At 39.3% G+C, this 24071-nt stretch overlaps 1 protein-coding gene across 1 annotated transcript; it reads right to left on the reverse strand.

Moving 5' to 3' along the window:
* Window positions 1-1096: 1096 nt before the first annotated feature.
* slc27a6 (solute carrier family 27 member 6) lies at window positions 1097-22506 on the reverse strand. The gene is made up of 10 exons (XM_085168147.1): window positions 21921-22506; window positions 18626-18835; window positions 15705-15863; window positions 13907-14031; window positions 11228-11422; window positions 4720-4810; window positions 4423-4621; window positions 1959-2056; window positions 1619-1749; window positions 1097-1545 (listed from the first exon to the last, which is right to left on the reverse strand). Exons 1-10 carry the CDS (start codon window positions 22405-22407, stop codon window positions 1369-1371), a joined length of 1872 nt encoding a protein of 623 aa, XP_085024273.1. The 5' UTR covers window positions 22408-22506; the 3' UTR covers window positions 1097-1368.
* Window positions 22507-24071: the final 1565 nt, after the last annotated feature.

The following is a 24071-nucleotide window of genomic DNA, read 5'->3' on the forward strand; positions in this document are numbered from 1 at the left end:
ACAGCTTCTGTTTGATATCATGTGACAGTTTTTTCTGATATCGTGTTTTAAAGTTTTTTCCAGTTTAGGTTTTTTCTAGTTTAGTCATTCTGTTCTTTGCGTTTGTTTGTATTTTGTTCGGCCGTAATAAAGGCTCACTTTCATTTTAAGTCTGTCACCATCTGTATTTGGGTCCACACTCTCTCCACTCTGCCCAGTTCAACTGAGCCCTTATCTCATGCCTGCCACAAATATTCAAACTATTACCCAGAAGTTACAATAAACCATATTAAATTGTTGCATTATCTAGTTTAGAGAGCTGCTAACTCTCTTACAGTGGACCAGCTTCCATGAAGGTCTTTCTGTGAGTCATGCAATATGCTGACATCTAGTGGCTATGGCATGAACTGCATCACAAAAAGAAAATGTGAAAGAGCTTATTTGCTTGTTTATGCAATCACTTTGCTGAGGTAAGGGAGTGACAGGCTCAGGTTATCACTGCTACACTGTTGTCTAATGAAATCGAAGACCAACAACAATGCTGCACCAGCTTGTAGAGTGTTATTAACTCACTTTAATTAAGCATTTCTTTTCGCACATGAACTGCAGCCCTGCTAAGAAAAACATAAATTGACTGTTCATGTTCAGGCCATGACCAGGGGCATCTACAGGTTGATATTTAATCTATACAGAAATGCAGAAGAAATGTGTATGGGCATAGACATAGAGAGACAGGTAACTTCATTGTGTTGATTCTGGAATATTCTGGATTACTGCAATAGGACGGGGCTGCACAGCATCAACGCGTTAGCGCGGTTAGTTGACGCCGTCCAGCCCCATGCACGGGGCCATCCACGGTAACTCGTTAACGGAGGTTTGCAGAGTTAATGCAGTTATGGCGTTAACATCAACTGGCAAAACAAGAGCTGAGGAAATCTAGTATATTTGTCAGTGAGCTTAAAAATCCTATCCATCAAAAAATGTGCTTCCAAAACAATGACAGTAGTCATTTTCTACATTTTCTGACAGAAAATCCGGTTGAGGAGTTCCATGGAAAAGAGGGTGCAATCACAGTGAGATATCATTGGGAAAAATCTGACCAGAATTGCACACAGAATGATGTAAAAAGGTATAATTTATTGTCTGAATTCTTCCAAAATTGCATTTATTATTACTACTAATACAGTGTCATCAAATCCAAAAGATCTGAAGATCTTTTCTAGTTTTTCATTTTAAGTATTTCATTAGGCTTAGTCATTGGATTGCTGTGACATAGTAACACATTCAGGTTCATATAATGTGTCAGATGTTTTCTTTAAAAATATTCATTAAACATTTTCAAACTCTTGTGCATTTAAAACTGTATAGTCACACTCATACTTGTCAGTTCTATAGCTTGTGCTCTCCAGCACTGATGCTCTGGTAGATCGTGTCTGTCAGAGGAATGTAGCTCTTTTGCTTGTAGTCCAACACATAGAGAGGATCACTGACTTTTGAGGGGTTGAAACCACTCTGCACCAGATGGAACTTTTGCTGTTTGAAGGTACTTGTCGTTTCCATAACCTCCTGAGAGGAAAAAACAATTTGAGTTACTTCAGAGTAGCACGATGTTTAAACAGATTTTAGTAACATATTTTACCTGAAGCCTTATGAAAAGTGGACGAGCGTATCCTGGTAGATCCCTCACTACATGCTCAAACAGCTTCTTTCCATCAAATATGAAGCCCGGTCTTACAATGATTGATGCCATTCCTCCTCTGCCCTCGTGTCCTGTGAACAACATGGATCAATGTTAAGGGATACTGTTTTTCCCTGATGCCACATGGAGATCCTGCTTGTGTTTAATTGGCTAAGGACAGCAAAAATGTAGCACTTAGCGATGTAGATATTATGGATAATTAAAAAAAAACAAACATCTATACTGCAAGTTCTCACAGTCTTAGTAACTGCATTACTAATTAAGCATGCCGACATGATACCTGGTACTTGCACTCCATACACGTTGACTTCTTGGATAAAATCTACCAGCCCAAGAATCTCTGTCACCTCTGTCGTGGCTACATTTTCACCCTTCCACCTGAAATTGGGGGGAAAATAATTAATTGGTAGAAGCATAGTCTGTGTCAGACCAGGCTTTACACTGGTATGGTAACAACCTGTGTTACTGCTGGCATCTGTCCTTTTTAATTTTTTGATTTTTGTTTAATCCTTATTCAGTGTGGGCCTTTGGTAAGTCTTTCCCAAGGGTAAACTGATCTCTTGTTTTTCCTTGCTTCGTAGGAGTTGCCAGGGCCTTGTCACTGATTCTGTTCAAGCTAAAGGTAGCCAAATAGTGGATGATTTACACTCTGTTATTCTCAAGATCTCACATCTGCTTATTTCTCATAATGTGGTTCTGGTGGCTTCATCAAAAGACCTACAGCTTGCCTTCAAGTCTTAACCAGAAAAGAAGTGGACCGACCACACTGGCCAATGACAAGTTACTGCCCCAAGCAGAGGAGTTCAAGTTCACGAGTGAACAAGAAAACCAAGCCTACCTCACGATAGAAGCAAGAGAGAGAGATAACTGAAGCCATAGTGGCTCAGACATCACCTGGATTGATAAGGTCCACGTCACAAATTGAGGAACCAGGACACACAGATAAGTAGTGGGCTACTGGAAAAAGCAGGTACAAGTGAGCAAGGGATGAGAACAGGGCCTGTTAAATGGACTTCTTATATAGCTCTTATCTACTCTAAGCACTCAAAGCTTTTTACACAACTTACCTCATTCACTAATTCACACAAGCACTTTTTTCTAAGCTGTTGGAACGCTACTATGCAAGTAACCCCAGCAAAAGTGGTTACATGAAGAGGATGTGGGACCTATGGAATCCTCAATACCCAACATCTAGACTGACGGCAAAAGAACTGGTAGCTCAGTGTTCCAACATTCAGAAGCAACTGGTATCACAACTGGACAACGATGAGGTACGACACAAATGCTATGAGAAGAGGGAGCCAGGACATTTGTTTTGGCTGTAGTACTCAAGATTGGGCACCAAGCCCAAAAGTACACCTGGTATGCTGAAGGCACTGAGTGCGAGAACAGCTGACCTGAGCAATAGGATCATGGCTAAGCTGGAAAACTGAACCCCTAGTGGCCAAATATCAGAACTATGTGAAGTACCCTTTGAAGGTCTACTAGAAGATGTGCATGCAGCATCCAACAGTCCCTGCTGCGACCATCACTGAAACCAGTAGCTGATCTACATTATGGCAGCAGTGATCACTGAGATGGGTACCTATAAAATGAACAGCAAAAAGGACTAGCACCCATCCTGGAGAAGAAGACTAGAAGATCAAGGGCACAAAGGGCACAACACTTAATAGCAATGCTCAGTGGCTGTTGGAGCTAAGAGCAGACCACAGCAGGCTCCCTGAACAGGATCCTATAACCATCACAATGGCAGACATGAAAGAATGCATCTCAGGCATGGAGAATTGCACAGCACCAGGCCCTGACATGATTCACGCCTCCTAACTGAAAAAGCTGACTGCAGTCACTGAGCACCTGGCTAACTGAAGGCCTGACTGTCCTGTTCGAGGATATACCATCATCAGATAGACCAAGTGGCTGACATCCAGAAATCCTACCAGTGGCTGGACAAAGCTGGACTGAAAGACACTAATCGTGGCAGCGCAGGAACAAGCTCTGAGCACAAGATCCATAGAGGCTGGGGTCTACCACACCCGGGAAGACTGCAGTTGCAAGCTGTGCAAAGATGCCACTGATGCCACAATCTAGCACCTAACAGCAGGGTGCAAGATGCTAGCAGACAGGGCATACATGGAATGCCATAACCAGGTGGCTTGCATAATACACAGGAACATCTGCGCCTAGTAAGTCCCAAGGCTAAATGGGACATGCCCCCATTCAGAATGACTGAGCTAAGATCCTGTGGGACTTCCAGACAGATTCCAGACAGACAAACTGATGATGACTAACCAACATTGAAACGGTGGAGGAAGATGGCTGTAGTGATAGATGTAGCTATACAGAGTAATAAGCTTGCTACACTTTCGAGAGGCTCAAGAAGTGTCAAGGGCTGAGAGAGAAACTCAAGAAGAGGTGGAGCGTGAAGGCCACTGTGGCAATCAGAGCATTTATGGCAGTGACCCCCAAGCTGGGCAAGTGGCTTCAACAGATCCCAGGACCAACATCCAAGATCTCTGTCCAGAAGAGCGTAGTCGTAGAAGCAACAAAGATACTGTACAGGACCCTCAAGCTCCCAGGCCTCTGGTAGAAGACCCGAGCTCGAAGGACACGAGCTTGAAGGATCAAGAGCATATGGCAAAAGCTCAGGCCTTTTACCAGAGGCTACATAGAAGTCTATATAGAAAATGTATGCAAATCAAATCTAAATCAAATCTAAGAACATCTTAAACATCTTATCTAAGTACCTGAATGTGTCTCCGACTCGGTCCCTAAAGAAAATGAAGCCCTCATGGTCTTCCGCCATGAGATCGCCTGTGTTAAAGTAGGCATCACCCTTGACAAACACATTTCTCATCAGCTTCTTTTCAGTCAGTTCCTTGCTTCCAGCGTAGCCAAAGAATGGGCTAATAGCGCTGACCTTGGAAAGTAAAAGCCCCATCTCACCTGAGAATAACAGAAGTTCAAAATCAATACAAATACTTGTTCAAAACATTCAAGTTTAAAAGGGAAGAATAAGAAATGAATTTGTATTCCAACCTTACCCTTGTTCACTCGCCGGCAGAAACCATACTGATCTTTCACTGGTTCATCTTTCACAATGTCATACTTCACCAAATCATACTTAAACAGGAGCTACACAAAATGGCAAAAGAAAATAGTGTTATGGTGGGTAACTGATGAACAGAGTAATCAACTATGAGGACTGGAACACCATGTGGATTGAGAGAAGTATCTAAGCAGCTTTAAAGTCCTGAAAAAAATCAATACCTTTTGTAGTCACTGTCAAAAAAACAAAACAAAAAAACTTTATACATAATTTCTACATCTTAGCAGATGGCACTAACTCACTGTAGACATTAAAATGTGCTAGTTTCAATAAGAATAGCTAATTAGCCCACAGATTTGCTTAATGCTAAATGTCTTTAAGGGCATTTAAACATATACATTTACATTAATATGTAAAGCCAGCACACACCACTTCTAAACAATAGTGCAACAGTGGAAATCTGTAGCACCAAGTTCCTGGAAGTACAGAAAACAGACACTCAGTGATGCAGATCAGAGCTATATAGAGAGTTCTAAGAGAGTTCTGCATCGCCTGCACTTCTTTGCAGCGGTTGAGGAGAGCTCACCCACCCTCTCCTATCCTTAACACTTTCTATGTGCATATCTGTTTGCTTGGGAGCTCGCAGTGCCACAAACTGGAAATCTGTAGAGAGTGGTGGGGACAGCAGAGAAGATCAATGTGTGTTCACTTTCCCCCATCCAGGACATTCTGCAGAAACGCTATCTGACCAGAGCAAACAAAATCCTACAGAAACCCTCTCATCCCCAACATGGTCTGTTCTCTCTCCTGACATCTTGGAAGAGGTTCTACAGCATTCATACCAGAACAGCAAGATTCTGCAGCTTGTACCTTTCCTGCTGTATTCAGAGCCGGGCAGGTATTTTTGTTGTAATGTACAGTGTTGGTGTATAGAAGGAATGACAAAAGTCAGTCAGTCAAGCTTTTGTTAACCAATAAGTAATGAAACTAAATGCTAAATAATTAATGGATTGGTTCTTACAATTTAGCCCAATGATTTTCACAACTACAGATTTAATGCTCACATGCAAATTATAAACAATATGGAAAACTAGATACAATACAGTACTATGAAAAATGTATGAATAAACCCTCGTTTCTTCATATGTTGTTTTTAAGGAGCCAGACTAACATATAACAACCAGTGTTGTGTCTACACTTACACATCCTCAAGAGTAATTAGCCGAAAATTTGAAAACTATTAAAAGAAATTTCAAGAAAGCTTGCCTAAGAGATTTCAGATGTGTTGATGAACAATAGTGTTGATGCCGAATATTGACCTTCAGGTCCATTAGAATTGCAGAACTGTTGAAAGCTGAATCACACAAAGATGCAGAAGTGTCACATTTAATCTGCATTTCATGGGAAAAACGCAAACAGTGCATTGCTAAATATGAAAAATGCCAGCAAAGCATGATGACGTACATGCTCAGCCGAAAGATCAAGGAGAATGATAATACGGAATGTTTTAGGACAAATTAAAATCTGTGTAAAACATTTTGAGTATCTATTAAATAAACATTAGAAACAAAATGACTAATATAAGAAAAGCAGATTTATGGTCAGAAGAATTCAGAATAAATAACAAAGCTCACATACTCTGAGTCACTTCAAGACCTCAATCATGTTTTTTAAATGTCTAAACTCAAGAATATTACATAAAAAGGTTTAATATTTACTGAGCAAATGTAAGCTGCTCTGTGTGTGTGTGTCAGGGAGGGTGAGGATGCGACAGAAAAGCGACAGAAAATGATGATTGACTATTGAATTGACCTCAAATGTATCTACATGGATTAAATTGGAATTAACAGATTTTCATATTCTGGTTTTGCATTTGTTCTCTGTATTAGTTAGCCTTAAGTTTTGTGTTTTCTAGCGCTATCTTGTTTGTCCTAGTTTCTCACTGATAAAAAGTGGCTTCAGGCTTTGCACAGAACAGGTATGATATATAAAATATAAACTACTCCCCACTGAAGATACTATTAATAATTTCAATAGAATATTTACTTTTATAGATGGGTCTAAAAGTACACGAGTCTTTGTTTTTGTTTAATACAAGGCATTTGATTGACAAGTTATGTGATCAGATAGACATCTATGCCACCTACAAAGACTTATATTTTTTAAAGTATATTAAATTAATAAAAAAACAAATATGGCTATTTGCCTTTAATATATACTCATACTACAGCCACTTCATTAGATACATCTGTTCAGCTGCTTATTAACTCAGGTGGGATAGTGCTTTTCTATCCCACCTGAGAACTCAAAGTGCTTATCTAATCAGCCAATCACATGCCAACAACTCAGTGCATTTATGTTTTTAGGTATAATCCAGATGACAAACTAAAGGTGAAATTGAGCACCAGAATAGTTAAGAAAGGGGATTTAAGTCACTTTTAATGTAGCATGCTTGTTAGTGCCAACAACACAAAAGAGACAACTTGTCAGGCCAGGACTCTACAGTCCATCTACACCTACAGTGTACTCTTACAACGATGAGGATGTACACATCCCAGACAGGGAGGGAAGCTGGTTTGCGCGGGGACAGATGAAAAGGGAAAGACCATCTCTCAATCTCTGAATGGAAGCGGGAGGTCCAATCTAATACACTTTATATTAATAGACACTCATTATTCCATAACGTTTTTATAATTGTACACAAACAAAAGAAATCTAAACAATACATTTTAACTGCATGTTACAGAACTGACACTACTTTTAACCATACGTTTTATAACTTCACTTTTACAACTTCTTTTATAACATTGTGGGTCAAATGAAAAGTCAGCTGGACACATCTAAGAATAGCTGAAGTCAGAGATTAGAGCCAAATACATGGATCCACTCTTATGTAAGTCCACTGATTAACAACAGCCAGCATTAATACCTACCAAAGCCACAGTAAAGCAACTTCACTAGTCATTCTTCTCCACAGTCACAACAGACTTACACTAACCCTTACCTAGCTACAACTATAACTATGTAAGAAGTTGTTTAATAATCTGACATTAGTATTACATGTATGACATATTCAATGTATGACAAGTTTTTAGTTTGTGTAATATCACCTTGATGAGGGTGCTGTGTATTCTACTGGGTTGAGATGATGCTACAGACTTGACACTGAATAATATCCCATATCCTAAATATATCCTTGGGCTACCTTCGCAATACAGTGTTGGTCATTATTTATTAGCACTGTGAAGTGCTGTCCAATCAGTTTTGAATCTGAACCTGAGCAGGTTCTAAACTACTTGCACAAAGGCGGTTGTTTGATTGTTGGGTTTTTCTCTTTGTTATTGTAGTCTTTCCTTTATAATATGACTTTGTAAATAAAGCTGAATTGAATCAGTAAATACTAGCAGCAGTCATGGGTAATCCAGTATGTTAAAGATCATGAAGTAGTTCTCGCCATGCCTGTACTTTTATGTTCCTCTCAATTTATTAAGTTCATCTTGGTTTCATCAGGCCTTGAGAGAGGACTTTCAGACCTTGAAAATGTATCTTTTCAAGAGTTCTTGAGTTAGATGGTGCAAAGCTGCTTTTCTTAATCACAGAAATAATTATACCATCATGCACTTTAGATTTAGACTGACATTTTGCACTGGAATAATAGTGGCAATGGATTCAGTGAGCTGTTAAAAATGTCCATCAACTGTGCTGGTTTGCCCTGTGCTGGATGGAGCTATGCTGTCCTCCTGGTGGGCTCAGTACTGTCCCTTGCATCTGGACCTCTGGGTTGAAATGGGTCCTTCTGCTCTGTCTGTGGGTGCCAGGGGTGGTGGGCATTCAGTTCAATTTAGTTTTACTTACATAGCTCCAACTGTAGATGGGGCTGATGAAACTACCTGTGAGCCCATTATCTACATTTTTGAACCCCTGAAAATGTATGTAAATGGCTGTGACTCCTAAAAAGTTAATGCAGTACTTCTGTAAAACTCCTTGAATGAAAGCTGTCTGAACATTAATCACGTATTGACTGTTTGCTTTAAAATCATCTGCAGTGGTTTAGAAAGGCAATATTATTAAAATGATCTTTGCCCAACAAATAATAGACCTAACTGTATTCATGGATGGGCAGAAGTGTGGTAAAGCAACAGGGTTATGTGGAGAACATTGTTAAGAAATGTCAACATCCGCTCGCTTACGAAAAAGGGACATTTCGTCCAGAATCTCCTCACAGACCATAAGTTTGACTTTTTCTGTTTGACTGAGACGTGGCAACAGCCCAATGACTTTTTGCAGCTCAGCAACTCCACTCCTCCTGGGTTTGTTTACACCTGCCAACCTCGTGAGTCCGGCCGTGGTGGAGGTATCACGGTAATCTATCGCGAGAACTGGAAAGTCTCGTCGTTGTCTGTACCTGTCTACAGTTCCTTTGAATCCGTTGTTTGTCAGCTTTCAGGACCTGTTCCAACAGTTATTGCTGTTATTTACCGCCCTCCAAAGTCTAATTCCGTCTTTATAAGTGACTTTGCTGATTGGCTGACTCACATGGCTACTGTTTCCCCTAATATAATACTCCTGGAACACAGTAATATTCCTATGGACAACCGTGATCATCCTCTCACCAAAGACTTTTCATCCTGCCTCGATAGTTTTGGCTTTAAACAACGTATAAACTTTCCTACTCATACTAAGGGCCATACATTGGACCTAGTTTGTTGCTCTGGACTTACTCCTTTCAACTGCAAAGCTGATGAACTGCTAATTTCTGATCACTTGCTTCTTTCTTTCAATGTCAAAATGACCTTTTCTATGCCCAAGAATCCTCATACCATTTCTTTTCGGAATTTTAAGAAAATCCATCCTGATACGCTTTCTTTTGCTTCCTCTACTTATTTGCATTTTCATAACCTGCTCACCCAAGAAGACTTGGTTTCCTATTATAACTCTAGTCTCAATAATATTCTAAACTCTGTTGCCACACTCAAAACCAAATCTGTAACATTCCCTCAGTCAGCACCCTGCTGAGAGAGTTTACAGCTGAACTCAAGCTTCTGAAGGCCGACGGCTTGAACGCCTCTATAATAAGAAAACTGGTCTTACTATTCATAAGGAAATGTTTAATAATCATGTTTTGTATTATAAAGAATGTATTAATCAAACAAAATCTGCTTATTACTCCACCATGGTCTGTGCAAATGATGATTCAACCAAGACACCGTTTTCACTGTTCAACTCTTCTTTCAGGTCACCAGATTTTTTACCTGCTCATCCAAGACCTGGTTTGTTCCATGTAGCCCTTCCTTTGCAATTCCACTCCCATTGCACTGTTTTTCTGCTTTCCAACTTCCCTCCGTCACTGATATTTCAGATCTCATCTGTAAGTCAAAACCTGGTCAAGGCCTGTTTACCCTCTTTGCTTCCCCTCATATCTGCAATCATTTATTCTTCACTTACTACTGAAACTGCTCCTGCTTCCTTCAAAGTTGCTGCCATCACCCCAATATTGAAAAACAAAAAAAAACAAAAAACCCCCCAAAACAAAACAAAGTCTAGATCCCAATAACTTTGATAATTTTTGTCCTATTTCCAATCTACCATTCCTAGATAGGTGCCACACAACTCCACTCATACTTAACTGATAATAATCTGTATGAACAGTTCCAGTCTGGTTTTCGCCCCTCCCATAGCACTGAAACAGCACTTATAAAAATAACCAATGATCTTCTTATGGCAGCTGACTACGGTTTACTTTCCATTCTTATTCTCCTCGATCTGAGTGCTGCTTTTGACACCATCTCTCACTCCATTCTCCTTAGTAGGTTAGTCTCCATCGGTCTCTCCCATACTCCGCTAGCCTGGTTGTGGAGTATGTCTCATCGCACTCAGTTTATTTGACTCAAATCCTTCACCTCTCAGCCCTTTCCTCTGGTCACTGGCATATCAAAGCAACCTGGAATCGGCAGTTTTTACCTCCTGGAGCCATTGCTCGTTGATGCAGTAATTCATTTTATATTTGTAATATTTATATTAAAATTAGATTTACTGAGGTTCGACTTAGGCCACTACACGCAATAGTTACTATGACAATAATAACATATGAATAATAAAACTCACATGTTTTACACATGAATCATGGACAAATTCCAAAGCAAAATCTGTCTTTAGTCTTGCATTAAACAAAAATGTTTTTAATCATTTTATTTGATGTTTCAGTGTTTTAAGACCAGCAAGTAAGACTTTAGACTTATTTAAGAGCTTGATGTCATTAGAAATGCAGCTTCCCTTAATGAGCATTCCTTATAAAGAAATTATTTTGTTATGATGGTGAAGTGAATCTGTGCAGTTCTACTGACATGTCAAATTACTTGACATTATAACATGATTTATTACAATCATTTGCTTTAGTCTACCTTCTCTTATGAAAGCACACACCAAGGTAGTGCTCGTCTATCTGAGAGTAGAGTGTAGGCTTGGTCACACACACGTGGAATAGCTTATTTCCATGCACTTACCCTGTAAAAGAAGTTGGAGCGGCCTACTGATCCAATCTTGCCAATGTGGTTCATGAAACACAGGTTTCCTTCAGTGGAGCCATATACTTCACACATTTTGATTTTCCCAAAGCGACTTTGGAACTCCTGCCACACATCCTGATGCAGCCCATTTCCCACTCCCATCCGCACCTTATGAAATTTATCAAGCTCTGTCTGATGGAGAGAAAAATACAAATACATCAGCACAAGATTTCTGGAAAGTATTACGAAATCATTTATTTAAAAAAACTGTTTAGTGGGAAATAATTTCCACTTAATAAATGTCTCTGATTATTACACTGACAGGGTGGCATATAAATAGGAAAAGGCTATGTTATGTAATGTGTTTTAAAGAAATGTTTAAGTGCATGTTCAGTTTATTTCATTTTATTTATACAGCGCCAAATCACAACAACAGTGGGAAGGAAAAACATCCTTTTAACAGGAAGAAACCTCAGGCAGAACCAGATTCTGGGGAGGGGCGGCCATCTGCCCAGGGAATCTCCTAGCAGCCTACACCTATTGCAGCATAACTAAGAGAGGATTCAGGGACACCTGATCCAGCCCTAACTATATGCTATAGCAAGAAGGAAAGTTTTAAGTCTAATCTTACAAGTGTGTCTGTTTCCCGAATCCAAACTGGAAGCTGGTTCCATAAAACAGGGGCCTGAAATCTCAAGGTTCTCCCTCCCATTCTACTTTTAAATACTCGAGGAACAATAAGCCCGCAGTGCGAGAGTGAAGTGCTCTAATGGGGTGATGTGGTACTATAAGGTCATTAAGATAAGACGGGGCCTGATTATTGATATATGAAGGGAAGCCAAAACAGGAGAAATATGCTCTCTCATTCTAGTCCCTGTCAGTACTCTTGCTGCAGCATTTTGAATTAACTAAAAGTTTTTCAGGGAGTTTTTAGGACAACCTAATAATAATGAATTACACTAGTCCGGCCTAGAAGTAATAAATCCATGAACTAGTTTTTCAGCCACTCTGAGACAGGATATTTCCAATTGTAGAGATATTGCACAAATGGAAGAAAGCAGTCCTACATATTTTTAAGGAGGAAGTAATTACTACTATTAACTTGAAGTTAACTCAGAAAGCTCAATTGAAGAAAAAGACTAAATGAATATCAATGGTACTGAAAGCAGCTGTAGATAACGGTCCACGGGTGACCGTGGCTCAAGGGGTTGGGAAGCGTATCTGTAACCGGAAGGTTGCCGGTTCATTCCCCGGGCTCTCTGTCCTGGTCGTTGTGTCCTTGGGCACCGCCTACTGGTGTTGGCCAGAGGGGCCAATGGCGCAATATGGCAGCCTCGCTTCTGTCAGTCTGCCCCAGGGCAGCTGTGGCTACAACCGTGGCTTGCCTCCACCAGTGTGTGAATGTGAGAGTGAATGAATAGTGGCATTGTAAAGCGCTTTGGGTGCCTTGAAAAGCGCTATATAAATCCAATCCATTATTATTATTATTAATAATGATGGTGCTTATGTTCCAGGTACTTATGTTTTAGGGGACTATATCTATTAACTTTGTCCTCCTTTCTTAAAATGTGCATTTCTAGGGCATGTTGCAAGGTTTATAATTTACACTGTGTAGAAACACAGTGTAAGTGTCACAAATATGACCACCATAAATAATTAAGAATTGTATAAATAAGATATACAAATAGGGATATCCTTTGTAGACTAGCTACAGTTAGCTAACTGGTCCTAGTCTAGAGTCCTAGTCTCTATGGAATTTGGAGCCAAATATCCAGTGCGATATGATGACATCTATGGTATTTGCTTAGCTGGTGGTATTTGCTTTGCATAATCAAAGTGCAGAACAGGACATTGAGTAATTAGTATCCATCCTTGTCAGCACTTATTTTGTGAAAAGGTTCTTGTGTCTTGTGTACGTTTCATTTACCAATCACTGATGAGGACAGTGGCGGCCAACCTTTCACCCACATAGCCAAATAACACAGAACATGGACAAAGAGGACTTTGAATTCATGAACGGATGAACTTGGCCCTGACACTGTGTGTGCGTGCATTTCTACATGATGTAAGGAGGGCAGGAACAGTAAACAATGGTCCTGCTTATGTTTCTGTCACAGTTGTGAACAGTATTACTTGAATGACTCAGTGGAGCAGTTACAACGACAACTTCCATTAAAAATAATAAAAGAAAAATACTTATTGACATAAACTCTAACAATAACATACTAATATTATAAGAACATTTAACAGAACATTTTAGGTACATCTATACTTCTGTCTGCTTCTCTTTATATAGTCCCTTTGCTCTGTCAACCATTACTATATGCAGATTATCGGGACCTTTTTCTAACCTCGTGGTTTAGTAACATATTTAGATGGATGAAAATCGTGATGAGATATTAACAGCAAAAAATGTCTGTGTCATTTCCAGCTGAGCCTAGGTGAGAAGAGCAAGTAATTGTTGCATGCACTTTCTGCATGTCACCCCACGCCAAAGCCAAACATATTGCCAGGAGTGAGAATGCATCTGACACAACATCTGTCCTGCCCTGATCTACTTATATTATCTAGAGCTGTTAAAAAGTTTGAATTTCAAATGACGATGGTTTTACACCATAATGTAACAAGAATAAACTAATTTAGGGTAGTGAGTGGGTCCAGCCAGCAACAGGTTACCTTTGTCTGGTTGCAGAGGTACCTGCAGAGTTCACCAATATACTGGAAAATAGTAACATCATGTTTTCTGCAGTCATTCCAGAACTGAGAGGCTGAGAACTTCTTCTTCAAGACTAAGGTTGCACCTATGGTAGAATAGACAACAATGCAGTTAATAACACTGTAATGGGATGAAATTAGAATGATTCCTATTTTTAATACATCTGTTAAGCTCTGTTTTATTATACTGGCCCACAGAAAGACAAGGACAACACATAATTTGTGGCATGCAGTAGTGACATGCAAACTGGGAGCTCCATTCAAATTGGGAGCTGCCTGAGAGCTGAAGTCTCTGCATTCCATTGTACTATCCACAAGAAAGCCTACATTATGACAGTCAAGTGCTCAGTGGGTATAATATGATACTATGAGGTTTTTAAAATAACAGAGTTCCTTCTTCGTTCGTTCTTGATTGGATTTAACATGGAGGCGGCTAAGAGAAGCTAACGTAAGAGACATTAAAGTTCTATTTCTAGTCCCTGTTAGTATTCTCATAGCATTTTGGACCCTCTGAAGGTTGGTACTAGAGGCCAAGGTAATGTCATCAAGATTAAGGATATACTAACCTGATTTTTGGATTGGCTATAGGCCCAACCCTTACCCCCCAAAAATCAGATATCACTGTCAATTCTTTGCTTGGTTAAAAAACAACAACAAACAAACACAACAACAAAAAATAACCCAGCCTTCACAAAATCTAGCCAACCCAATAACACTTTTGAGGACTTCAGTATAAAAGTCTACAATCAACAGACCTCATCATAATTGATTTTAAGAAAGTTTGCAAAAGTTGCAAACCACTGATTACACTCAATAACAGAAAAACCAGAGCAGATTTTGCCCTAAAGTTTCCTTCTTTGTACTTGGCCCTAAAAATCTTAGACATATGGGATCTAACCCAATGCTTAGTCTGCATGGCATTACCTTGACCTCCAGTAATGCTGTGAGGAACCTTGGAGTTGATTTTGATCAGGATATGTGCATATTAACTATCAGGGCATTAGCTTTACCAAGGATTGTTTTCAGAACTTGTCAAGATGTTGATCTCAGCCTGTGAAGGATTCAAAATCACTAACTTTGGCATAGTTGGAACAGATCCGCAAAGCAGTTAATCGTCAACACTATGAAACAACAAACAAAAACTCCACGAGATTACTCCATAACCAGAAGAGAATGGACCGACTGATGAACTCAAAAACATGCGAGATTACTTTTATGTTCAAACTGCAGAAACAGTTTTCAGTGTACTTAACAACAATAATATTCCCATCTAAGAATCTTGCAGCATAAAATAAAGCTGCTTGTTAAAGTGAAACATGAGGTCTTCAAAGAGGTTTGGTAGTTGCATTGTGCTGAGTAGACAACGTCTGCAGCTCTGAAAAACAGTTAGCCAATATTCAATATTCAATGCCAATAGAATTAACTCTCTGAAGCATGGAACTTAAATCATAAAAGCAGCAAAAGCAAGTTGCTGGGTGTCATAAGAACACGTCTCTGTGTAATCTTATCATCTTGAATTATAAAACAGTCCAAGATAAATCTTGCTTACATCCTTAAACAATAATGTCAATAGGGCTCATTTACTAATATTTGCATGGAAACATCTTAACCTGTGCAAAAAAATTAGTTCACATGCAAAATTACCATCGATTACCATATCTTTTTTTCCTCACAGCTATACTTACTACAGCAAGTATAGCTATACTGTCAGACCCTAATCATGAAGGGATTAGCAATGCAGAGATATTTATAGACCTACCTAGCTCTATAGTTCCACCTACACCAATCAGGGATGCTGCGCTGTGATAGAGTGGCAAGGTGACATACATTACATCATCTTCAGTTGCCCCAAATGCCCAAAAACCTGCTGCTGCCTTCAGGCTTTGGAGGTGAGTGATCACTGCAGCCTTAGGAAGACCTGTGGGGAAAGAACCACATAACGTTATATTTGGGACGCTACATTTACAAAATAGCAAATAGCATGCTTTTGATTGAATAAGCGGCCATCTGAAGAACAATTCAAGCTTGAATTCTGCATAAATAAAGTGAACACCTTTTAGGGATACGAAGCTCTCGGTCCAATAATGAAAGAGGAGGGTTTACCATAGATGCAATTATGCCAGTCACCAACCTTTCAACCTTTCCCACTCTGTGCTGTCCCTGTTTTAAAAGCCCATCCCTACCTCTGACCTTGAAGTCGAGGTTTCTGAGATTTGAACTGAGTAAGTAAATGCATCTATGCCGTCAAGTTGAAAATCCTACATTGCCTAGTTCTCGAGTTATGGCGCTCACAAACTTGGGTGTCCATGCCACCTGCGTGTCCCACCAGGGTGGCAGCAATACCTCAACTTTTATGGCTTAAGGGATAAAAATCATTGTTCCCACTGTATAGATGGGACAAACCCTGTGTTGAACCAGTTTCTGTGTTCATGTGACACAGAAAAACACAATATGACAAAACTAGACATAGATAGTTGTACTTTATTAAGCAAACTGTGTAACCTTTCATAGTGCAGGCTGGTAAAAGTAAATTAATGTTAAACTTAGTAACTAGTAAAAACATCCATCAGGCAGTTTGAGCAATGAGAAGGAAATTAGAATCATTTGTCCTTCAAAATCTTTTCAGTTCACCAGTATTTCTGGCCTAATTTAAACACAAGCAGCAGTTTATTCTTCAGTATCACATTTATGTTAAGTTCATGACTCTGACTCAGCCAATCTCCTTTAAACATCAGTATATGGATATCCCCAAATTATTATGTTCCCCTGACCATCCTTCACACATGGGATGGTGGAATAATGAGTCTGGTGTGTGGTGTGCACCGGCTTTCTTGCTCCAAACATTTCAATGTTTTCACTAACTTGTTGTGCAACTTTAGATCATGTAAATCACAAATACAGTTTCCATGTCAAATACTGTAGAATGTGTGAATGAGTAATTTAAACTGTATTAAAAATAAAAAACAGAATTTTATCATCTTCATGCTCCCCCAACCCACACAACCATCCTGCCCAAATACAGGCTTGAGATTTTAGGCTCTCTTTTCTAGGCAACTGCTTCTGATCTCATCCACAATGTTCGACACCAACACATGAAGCGCTTTTTTAATAATATAATATAATATTCTTTGTGAGTATTGAACTGGTCATCACACTTTCATCAGTTTGCTTCTCAAACCCTCAAACCACCCTGCTTATAAACCACTTGCACAGCTATATAACAAGAGTATATCAGATAGAGTAACATTACACATTATAGACTGCATAAAATAGAACATCCACTCTTCAAGAGTACAATGGTACAATTTGTCCCAACATATAAATAAGCACCACTCATTAATTAATAATTGGGGGTCACTGCACCTAGTGCTCCGATTATCCTTGGAACCACTGTTACTTTCACCTTTACACTCAAGCTCTTCTCTAAGCCCTTGGTATTTCTCAAACTTCTCGTGTTCCTTATTCCTGATGTTGCTGTCATTCGGTATTCCTACGTCTATCACTACGGCCGTCTTCTTCTGCTTCTTGAACACCATTTTGTCCATCTGTATCTGGAAGTCCCACAGGATCTTAGCTCGGTCATTCTCGACCAACCTAGGGGCCGTCTCCCATTTTGATCAATTTCTGTAATGTTGCCTGGTAGTGTTCTGGTATGTTCTGGTAGTGTGATCCCCCTCAGTTCGGACTACTTTCCCTCTCTTTGTTATCATCTAACTACACTTCTCCAGTCTGAATGACATTCCAAAGTCGTTGCTGTATATCCTGGTGGTGTGGATCAGTGAATCGATGTCTCATTTACTCTTGGCATACAACTTGATGTCATCCATGTAGAGGAGGTGGCTGACAATTGCTCCATTCACTCTTGCAGTCTCAGCTGACTGTTTGGTCTACCAGTAGCTGGGGTTTTGGGCCTCTGGTATTCTTCTCAATTCCTTTCTGTGCCCCACTCATGTATTGAGCCATGTGCCTGTTCATCTTACTGGACCCTGTTCAGGGAGGTTGCTGTGGTCTGCTCTGAGACCCACTAACCAGTGAGTGTTGCCGTTATGGGTTGCATCCTTATCCCATATGCTCTTCCAGCATTGCACTGTCTTCAGCCTTGGTGCTGCTCTTCTCATATTGTTCTGCCGGTGAGAGCGCACCCTGGCTGGTTCCGTGGAGAACAGCTGGTTTATTCTCCTGCCTGGTGGACCTCTTCAAGTGGCAGGCCAAGGCTGTGAGTTTTTGCTTGGCAGTTTCCAAAGCCTCTGGTATGGACAGCTTGCTTCTTAGGCACCTTCTTCTGCAAATTCGATAGTTGGCTAACCTCCCTCTGTGCTAACTTAAACTTGGCCTCTAGTCTCCTTCTCCAGGTAGGGTACTGCTTCTTATGGCTGTTCAACTTGTCGTCAACAATCTCACTGCTGTAGTGTACATCAGATGGTTAGTTTCGGTAATGGTTGCAGCAGGTATTGTTCGTAGCTACGCAGGATTCAGGTGTCAAGCTTCGCCATGATCCTACCTCTCAGGTCAGTTCCTTTCGCACTCAACGATCCTTCTTCAAGCGCGCTTAGGGCTTGGTACCCAATCTCGGATGCGGGTGACAATACCCCCCCCCCCCCCATGACCTGTCGTCCTGGCTCCTCCTTGCTGTAGCATTTGTGTTGCACCTTGTCAATCTCTAACCATATATATACTCACCAGTTGTTCCTGATGTAAAGATGTAGAGTGTAGGAGTTTTGAGAGAAGTGGCAGCATGCAGTGCTGCTGGTACAGGCTTCTCAGATGCAGATTCAAGCTTATCCAGCAGAGAGTGCACATCCGTGTGTTTGGTCCAGCTCCTCATTGCCCACACCTGGATGTTGTCCGGCAGCAGACTGTTTAGGATGCCATCCAGCTCTTCCACTAAGTCTAAGACATAGAGACACTTATATCATAAAAGGTTACCTTGACTTTGCTTACTCCTGTAGACTAAATTTATCCTAAAACTGAAAATTTAGGTTTAGGAAGGTTTGATTGCAAATGTACATGTACAAATGTGTTTTCTCAGTGAGATGTAGAAGCATCTTGCAAACAGGAAGCCAATTATATACCATGACAGTTAATCTCACAGAATAAAACATTTAATTGTAGTTTATGGATTATTATGTGCCTTTTTTTTTACCTACAGTGCAAGTAGTGACTGTAGGTGAAAATGGAACTGCATCAGTGTTTGCAAATATCTTTCTGTATGATTGACCTTAAAATTCCTGCAGGAAGTTTTTGTCAGGTACCTGAACGGAAAGGACTTAAGTCACACATGTAATGGTTTCTTCACAGTGAAGCTGTCTATGTATTCTATTAATCAGAAGACAGAATTATAGAAAAAATAGAAGCAAAACAATATTTCTAATAATTGCAAACATAATTTGTAATTATGTTAGCATAGCAGCCATTTCTTCAGCATAAGAGAAAGTTGGTAATTTATTTATTTTTTTTAACCTATACACTACGGGTCATGAATTTAAAAAAAAGAAAGAAAGTAAAAGGAATGCTTGGACACTGCTAGCATAATAGACAGGTTTTTGACGGGGCTCCCACACAAATGCAAAGCAGAAGGTGAAGCATCGCTAAATATGCTTCCAATAAGAAGATTTTACTGCAAAAACAAAGGCAGGGCCTAGCAAAAAAAGTCTGGGTTCACAAGTTAAAGCTGTTCTACGGCAATGGAGGTTGATCAAGCCTTGAAAGCTGGTGCTACTGGATTACTAACAACCCCCTCTGTCTGTATAAAAGCAGTGTTGGAACCCCCTGTGTGGTACCGTACCCGAGTGAGCATCAGCTGAACAGCACTTTATGGCAGAAAGTGGTGTGTTGCTACAAACATGCTGAGATTGTAGAAAGAATGCCAAGGGTGTGCTGAGCTGTTATATCTGCCACCAGGTGGCTACTTTGATGTGTCAAAGGTTTAGAATCCATTTTGGTCTATAAATTGATATAAATTGATATAAATGATTCTCTGATTTCTTTTTTTTTTTAACTCAAACTACTTATTTGTATTATGCTTTTATTTCAGAATCCAATGAGACATTAAACTGCACAATTTTCAATAAAAAAACTTGAAAAACTGGGGTGTGTAAACTCTAAAAACTAACCACGGTTGTAGTGAGGACAGCATTTCTGACAACATCATGTTTGTCTGGTTGAGCAATCTGTCACTCTGTCACATGATTACGACATGGTGAATCCAATTAAATGTACAAACAGGAATCTTTCAGTGAAACTTAATTTGTATTAAACATACATTTGCTTATCACCAATTTTTTTGATCCATCCATTGAATTTCTGAATAAATTCCATCCCAAAGCAGATTTGTGGATTTGTGGAATGATCTATACTTAAATTGCAGCTAACATTATACAAACTAATAATAATCTTACAAGGGATCAGCAAGTTAAAAGATTTTAATGAGGAGCTATTAAGTTCATCAAATTTTATTTTGTCGTCTATTATTCATGTGTTAGTCATAGGTGTTGGTTCACTTGTGAGTTCAGGGAAGTAACTAAGTACACTGAGTCAAGTAATATGCATAAGTAGCATTAAGTACGTATGATTTTCACTTACTACTTAAGGGAAAAGTTAATTAATCATGACATCCATAAGTGAAAGTAAGACAGGTTTGATACCTGCAGTTCAGAACATGAAAGTTGTCAAAGATGTGCCTGACTATCAGAACTGGGAAAAGTTACAATTACACTAAAACTGCATGCACATTTTAGAACTTATATCTGCCATTAATGAATCCGCACTTTAGTGTTGCGGCTTCATTACTTGGCCAATTAAACTTTAAAGAGGCCTAATATGAAACATTATTCGCAGTACTTGAGAGATGAAATCCTCATGTGTTTTACACTGCTTAACAAATTCATTAGCTCACCTGTCGTAAAAACAAAGAGAAGGAAACAAATATTTTACAAATCTGTCAAAACCTAAAACTGAATTCATGTTTTTATACCAAAATTTGAGAAATCTGAGTAGTCAGAAATGAATCAACCATAACTTCAGGTGCTATTTTTATGTTCAGAAATGCAAGTATATAACTAAATGAAATGTAAAATTCATGAACAATAACAATAATTATATTTTTGAATAAACTATATTATATAATGACTTTTCTTGTGACTGTTTTTGATTTCAGTCCGTTTTTACAGGGAATACATTGTAAAGACAGCCAAAACTCATATGGTTGCATATGGCTGGTGGTATAGCCAGTCAGGAGAAGATAGCCAAGACTGCCCAGTCCCCAGTGTCCACCCTTATGTAACTGGCAAATGTGGTAAAACTGGTAACAGCCAGCCTGGGTTCTGAAGATGCAGAAACCCAGTTATGGACAGAATACCCGTTTGTTTCTATATTGGCAAATATCTGCTACTTTATTTGTGTAAATTTGCTTCTTATGTAAATCTACAGTGCTTAACAAATGTATTAGACCACTTCTCCTAATAAGAAGGAAACAAATATTTTGGAAATATGTCAAAAACGTGTTTAAAACAAACTCACAACAAATTCACATTTTAGATCCAGATTTCAGTCTGCAGAAATTAGTCAAGCATTACAGTCAACCACTAAAACGTTTTTTCCCTGTTCAGGAAAGCAAGTAAATAATAATAACAATAAATAATAATAATAAATAATAATAATAAATAGTAATAAAATGTAAATTAAATACCATTTAAAACTAATGGACGATAGAAATGATATTTTAGCATTAATATATCATTTTGAACTTGTACCTACTAGTGGATTAACTTAATTATAGAAACACACAAAGCTTACTGGCAGAATAAGCTCCTGTGCTACATTGCAAGGATAAATTTGAGACAAAAATAAAAGATATTGCGTAATATATAAAGAAAACTATCAATACACAATATTAAAATATCGAGAAAGAATGTTGAATGCTGTACATGAATATAACATTGTTTCTAGAGCCACTTCAATGAAAAGAGACTTTTACCTGAACCAACTATTAGAGTTTTAGCTCCACAGGAGTTAAAGCAGTGCAACAGAGACTTGGACTTGATGTTCGTGTTGAGGAAAGCAACCGAGCAGCCGACCTTCGCTAACCCGAACCAAACGCACAAAAAGTCGGGCTCGTTGTTCATGAGCAAGGCAACGCAGTCTCCTTTCCTCAAGTTGGCTTTCTCCAGGAACACATTTGCCAGTCTATTGCTACGCCGATCAATGTCCCGGTAGGTGTGGACGTTCCCGTCGTAGATTACAAACGGTTTGTCGGGGATGCGCTGTACCTGCTGGAGGAACCTGTCCAGGACCGTACGCACGCTGGAAGTCAGCTTGAATACCTCCAGTTTCACACCGCATCGGACGACTTTCTGCAGAAAAAGAAGATCTCTCCAAAAGTATGGGAAGCAGAGTTTTTGTAGAACATAAACTGATAAAGCAAGAGCCACGAGAACGGACAGACATCCCAGACACAGAGTCATGCTCACTGCTAAGGACCACGAGAGGAGAGGAAAGTCACACTGAAAGGTATACCCGCTGCGCGCCCTGCAATGTCCCAGGTAATAAACACGGTGTGGCCAGTGGCGTAACAGGGACCGTCCAGAAATGTCAATTTCCACAACATAAGAGTAGAAGATCACAAATGCTGCCTTCAAAATAAAAGGTGATCGTTAGACCTAATATTAACTTACAAAACATCACCTGTGGCGGTTTGCTTTTTCAAATTATCTCTCACGCATGCATGCTGTTAGATGGAAAGAAATTAAGATGCATGTGAAGATTGTGAGACAGGAAGCCCCGAATGCATGTGTAAGACCTTGGTGTCAGCAAATATTTTATATTAAAGCACTCTGTTCACAAGTAGCATCACCATCTTTAATCAGGATTTGTGAACTTCCATCTAAAATCATACCGCCAATAACTGTTATTTAAATAACTAAAGCTACTGTACAGTACAAAAGGAAAATATGATCAAGACAAATGTGTTTAGCCTGAAATTGTTATAGACAGAACCCCCGAGTCACATTTTATTTTGAAGGGCAAACTTAAATATTTCCTGTTTGACTGCTTACTAAAATCAACATGACCGCGTGTTTGTAGAAGTGAAATCATGTGACAGTTGTTGTGGAGATGAGTGGGAGGGCATGCTGAACCTCACCCCTTATTTAAAAGATAATAGAATGACTGTATTCTGGAAGTAAATAGTGAGAAGCGGCTGGTACATTCTGTCTGCAATGATATAGCACAGCTGAAAGTAGTAGGGAAGTAAGAAAACCAAAGACAATGAGTTATTTTGCAAATAGCCTCATGTTTCTAAACTCCACAATATTGAACAAAACATCAGTTATTTGGTATATTAAGTAAGACCACTTTTAAAAGATATCACTAAATTTAACTACTGTAATCGTCTTCGTGAGAGGTGGATAAAAGAGGTTATGTTAACAGCCTCTCTGATCTATTACTGCACAGCTCAATAGGGAAATTGAGTAGAAAGCCACACTAATGACCAAATTATCTGTTCAAACTGTAAGAAGACAGAGCTCAGTATTAAGGTAAGCAGCTTAAGCAAATTTCTCCTTCTGTTGGTTTCAATCTGTATTATTTGGACCCTTTTGTTATACAGTACTTTGCAAAAGTCTCCGAATTTCTTTAAATTTTGCTAGTAACTAGTAGTGGTGTGATGTGCTTTGCTGAGGCTTTTGAAGTGTGTGTTGAGAAATCCAGGAAGTCTTTTATGTAACGTACAACAAGGATTGCTTCCTTTATAAAAGTGCCCCCAAGCCAGTAGAAGCAAGATAGAATACACTTGTCTGGATAATAGGGAGATAGGTGGAGAAGTGAATTTTCAAAGAGTAAAGATAGTGAAAGTAAATACGTTTAAATGCCTGAGGTCAGCCATCCAAAACAAGGGTTTTTCTCTGTATCTATGAAGCGCCTTGAGGCGACTTTTGTTGTGATTTGGCGCTATATAAATAAAATTGAATTGAATTGAACACACATTGTACAAGAGAGTAAAGGCATTTTGGAGTAGGAGGAGATTACTGTCAGGGGTAATATGGAAAAGTGGTAGTAACAAAACACAGGAGGCACAGCAGAAGGTAGAAGGGTAGAGGATGTTAAGATTTTCATTGGTACTGAACAAGGA

Source organism: Neolamprologus multifasciatus, chromosome 7 (assembly GCF_963576455.1).
Source record: "Neolamprologus multifasciatus chromosome 7, fNeoMul1.2, whole genome shotgun sequence".
NCBI classification, from domain to species: Eukaryota; Metazoa; Chordata; class Actinopteri; order Cichliformes; family Cichlidae; genus Neolamprologus; species Neolamprologus multifasciatus.

Coding starts and splice junctions, on each gene's coding strand:
- slc27a6 (XM_085168147.1), bottom strand. CDS start 22,407: ATGACTCTGTGTCTGGGATGTCTGTCCGTTCTCGTGGCTCTTGCTTTA. Junction 18,836..21,920: donor AACTCTAATAGTTGGTTCAG/GTAAAAGTCTCT, acceptor TCTATGTCTTAG/ACTTAGTGGAAGAGCTGGAT. Junction 4,622..4,719: donor CTGCCGGCGAGTGAACAAGG/GTAAGGTTGGAA, acceptor TGTTATTCTCAG/GTGAGATGGGGCTTTTACTT.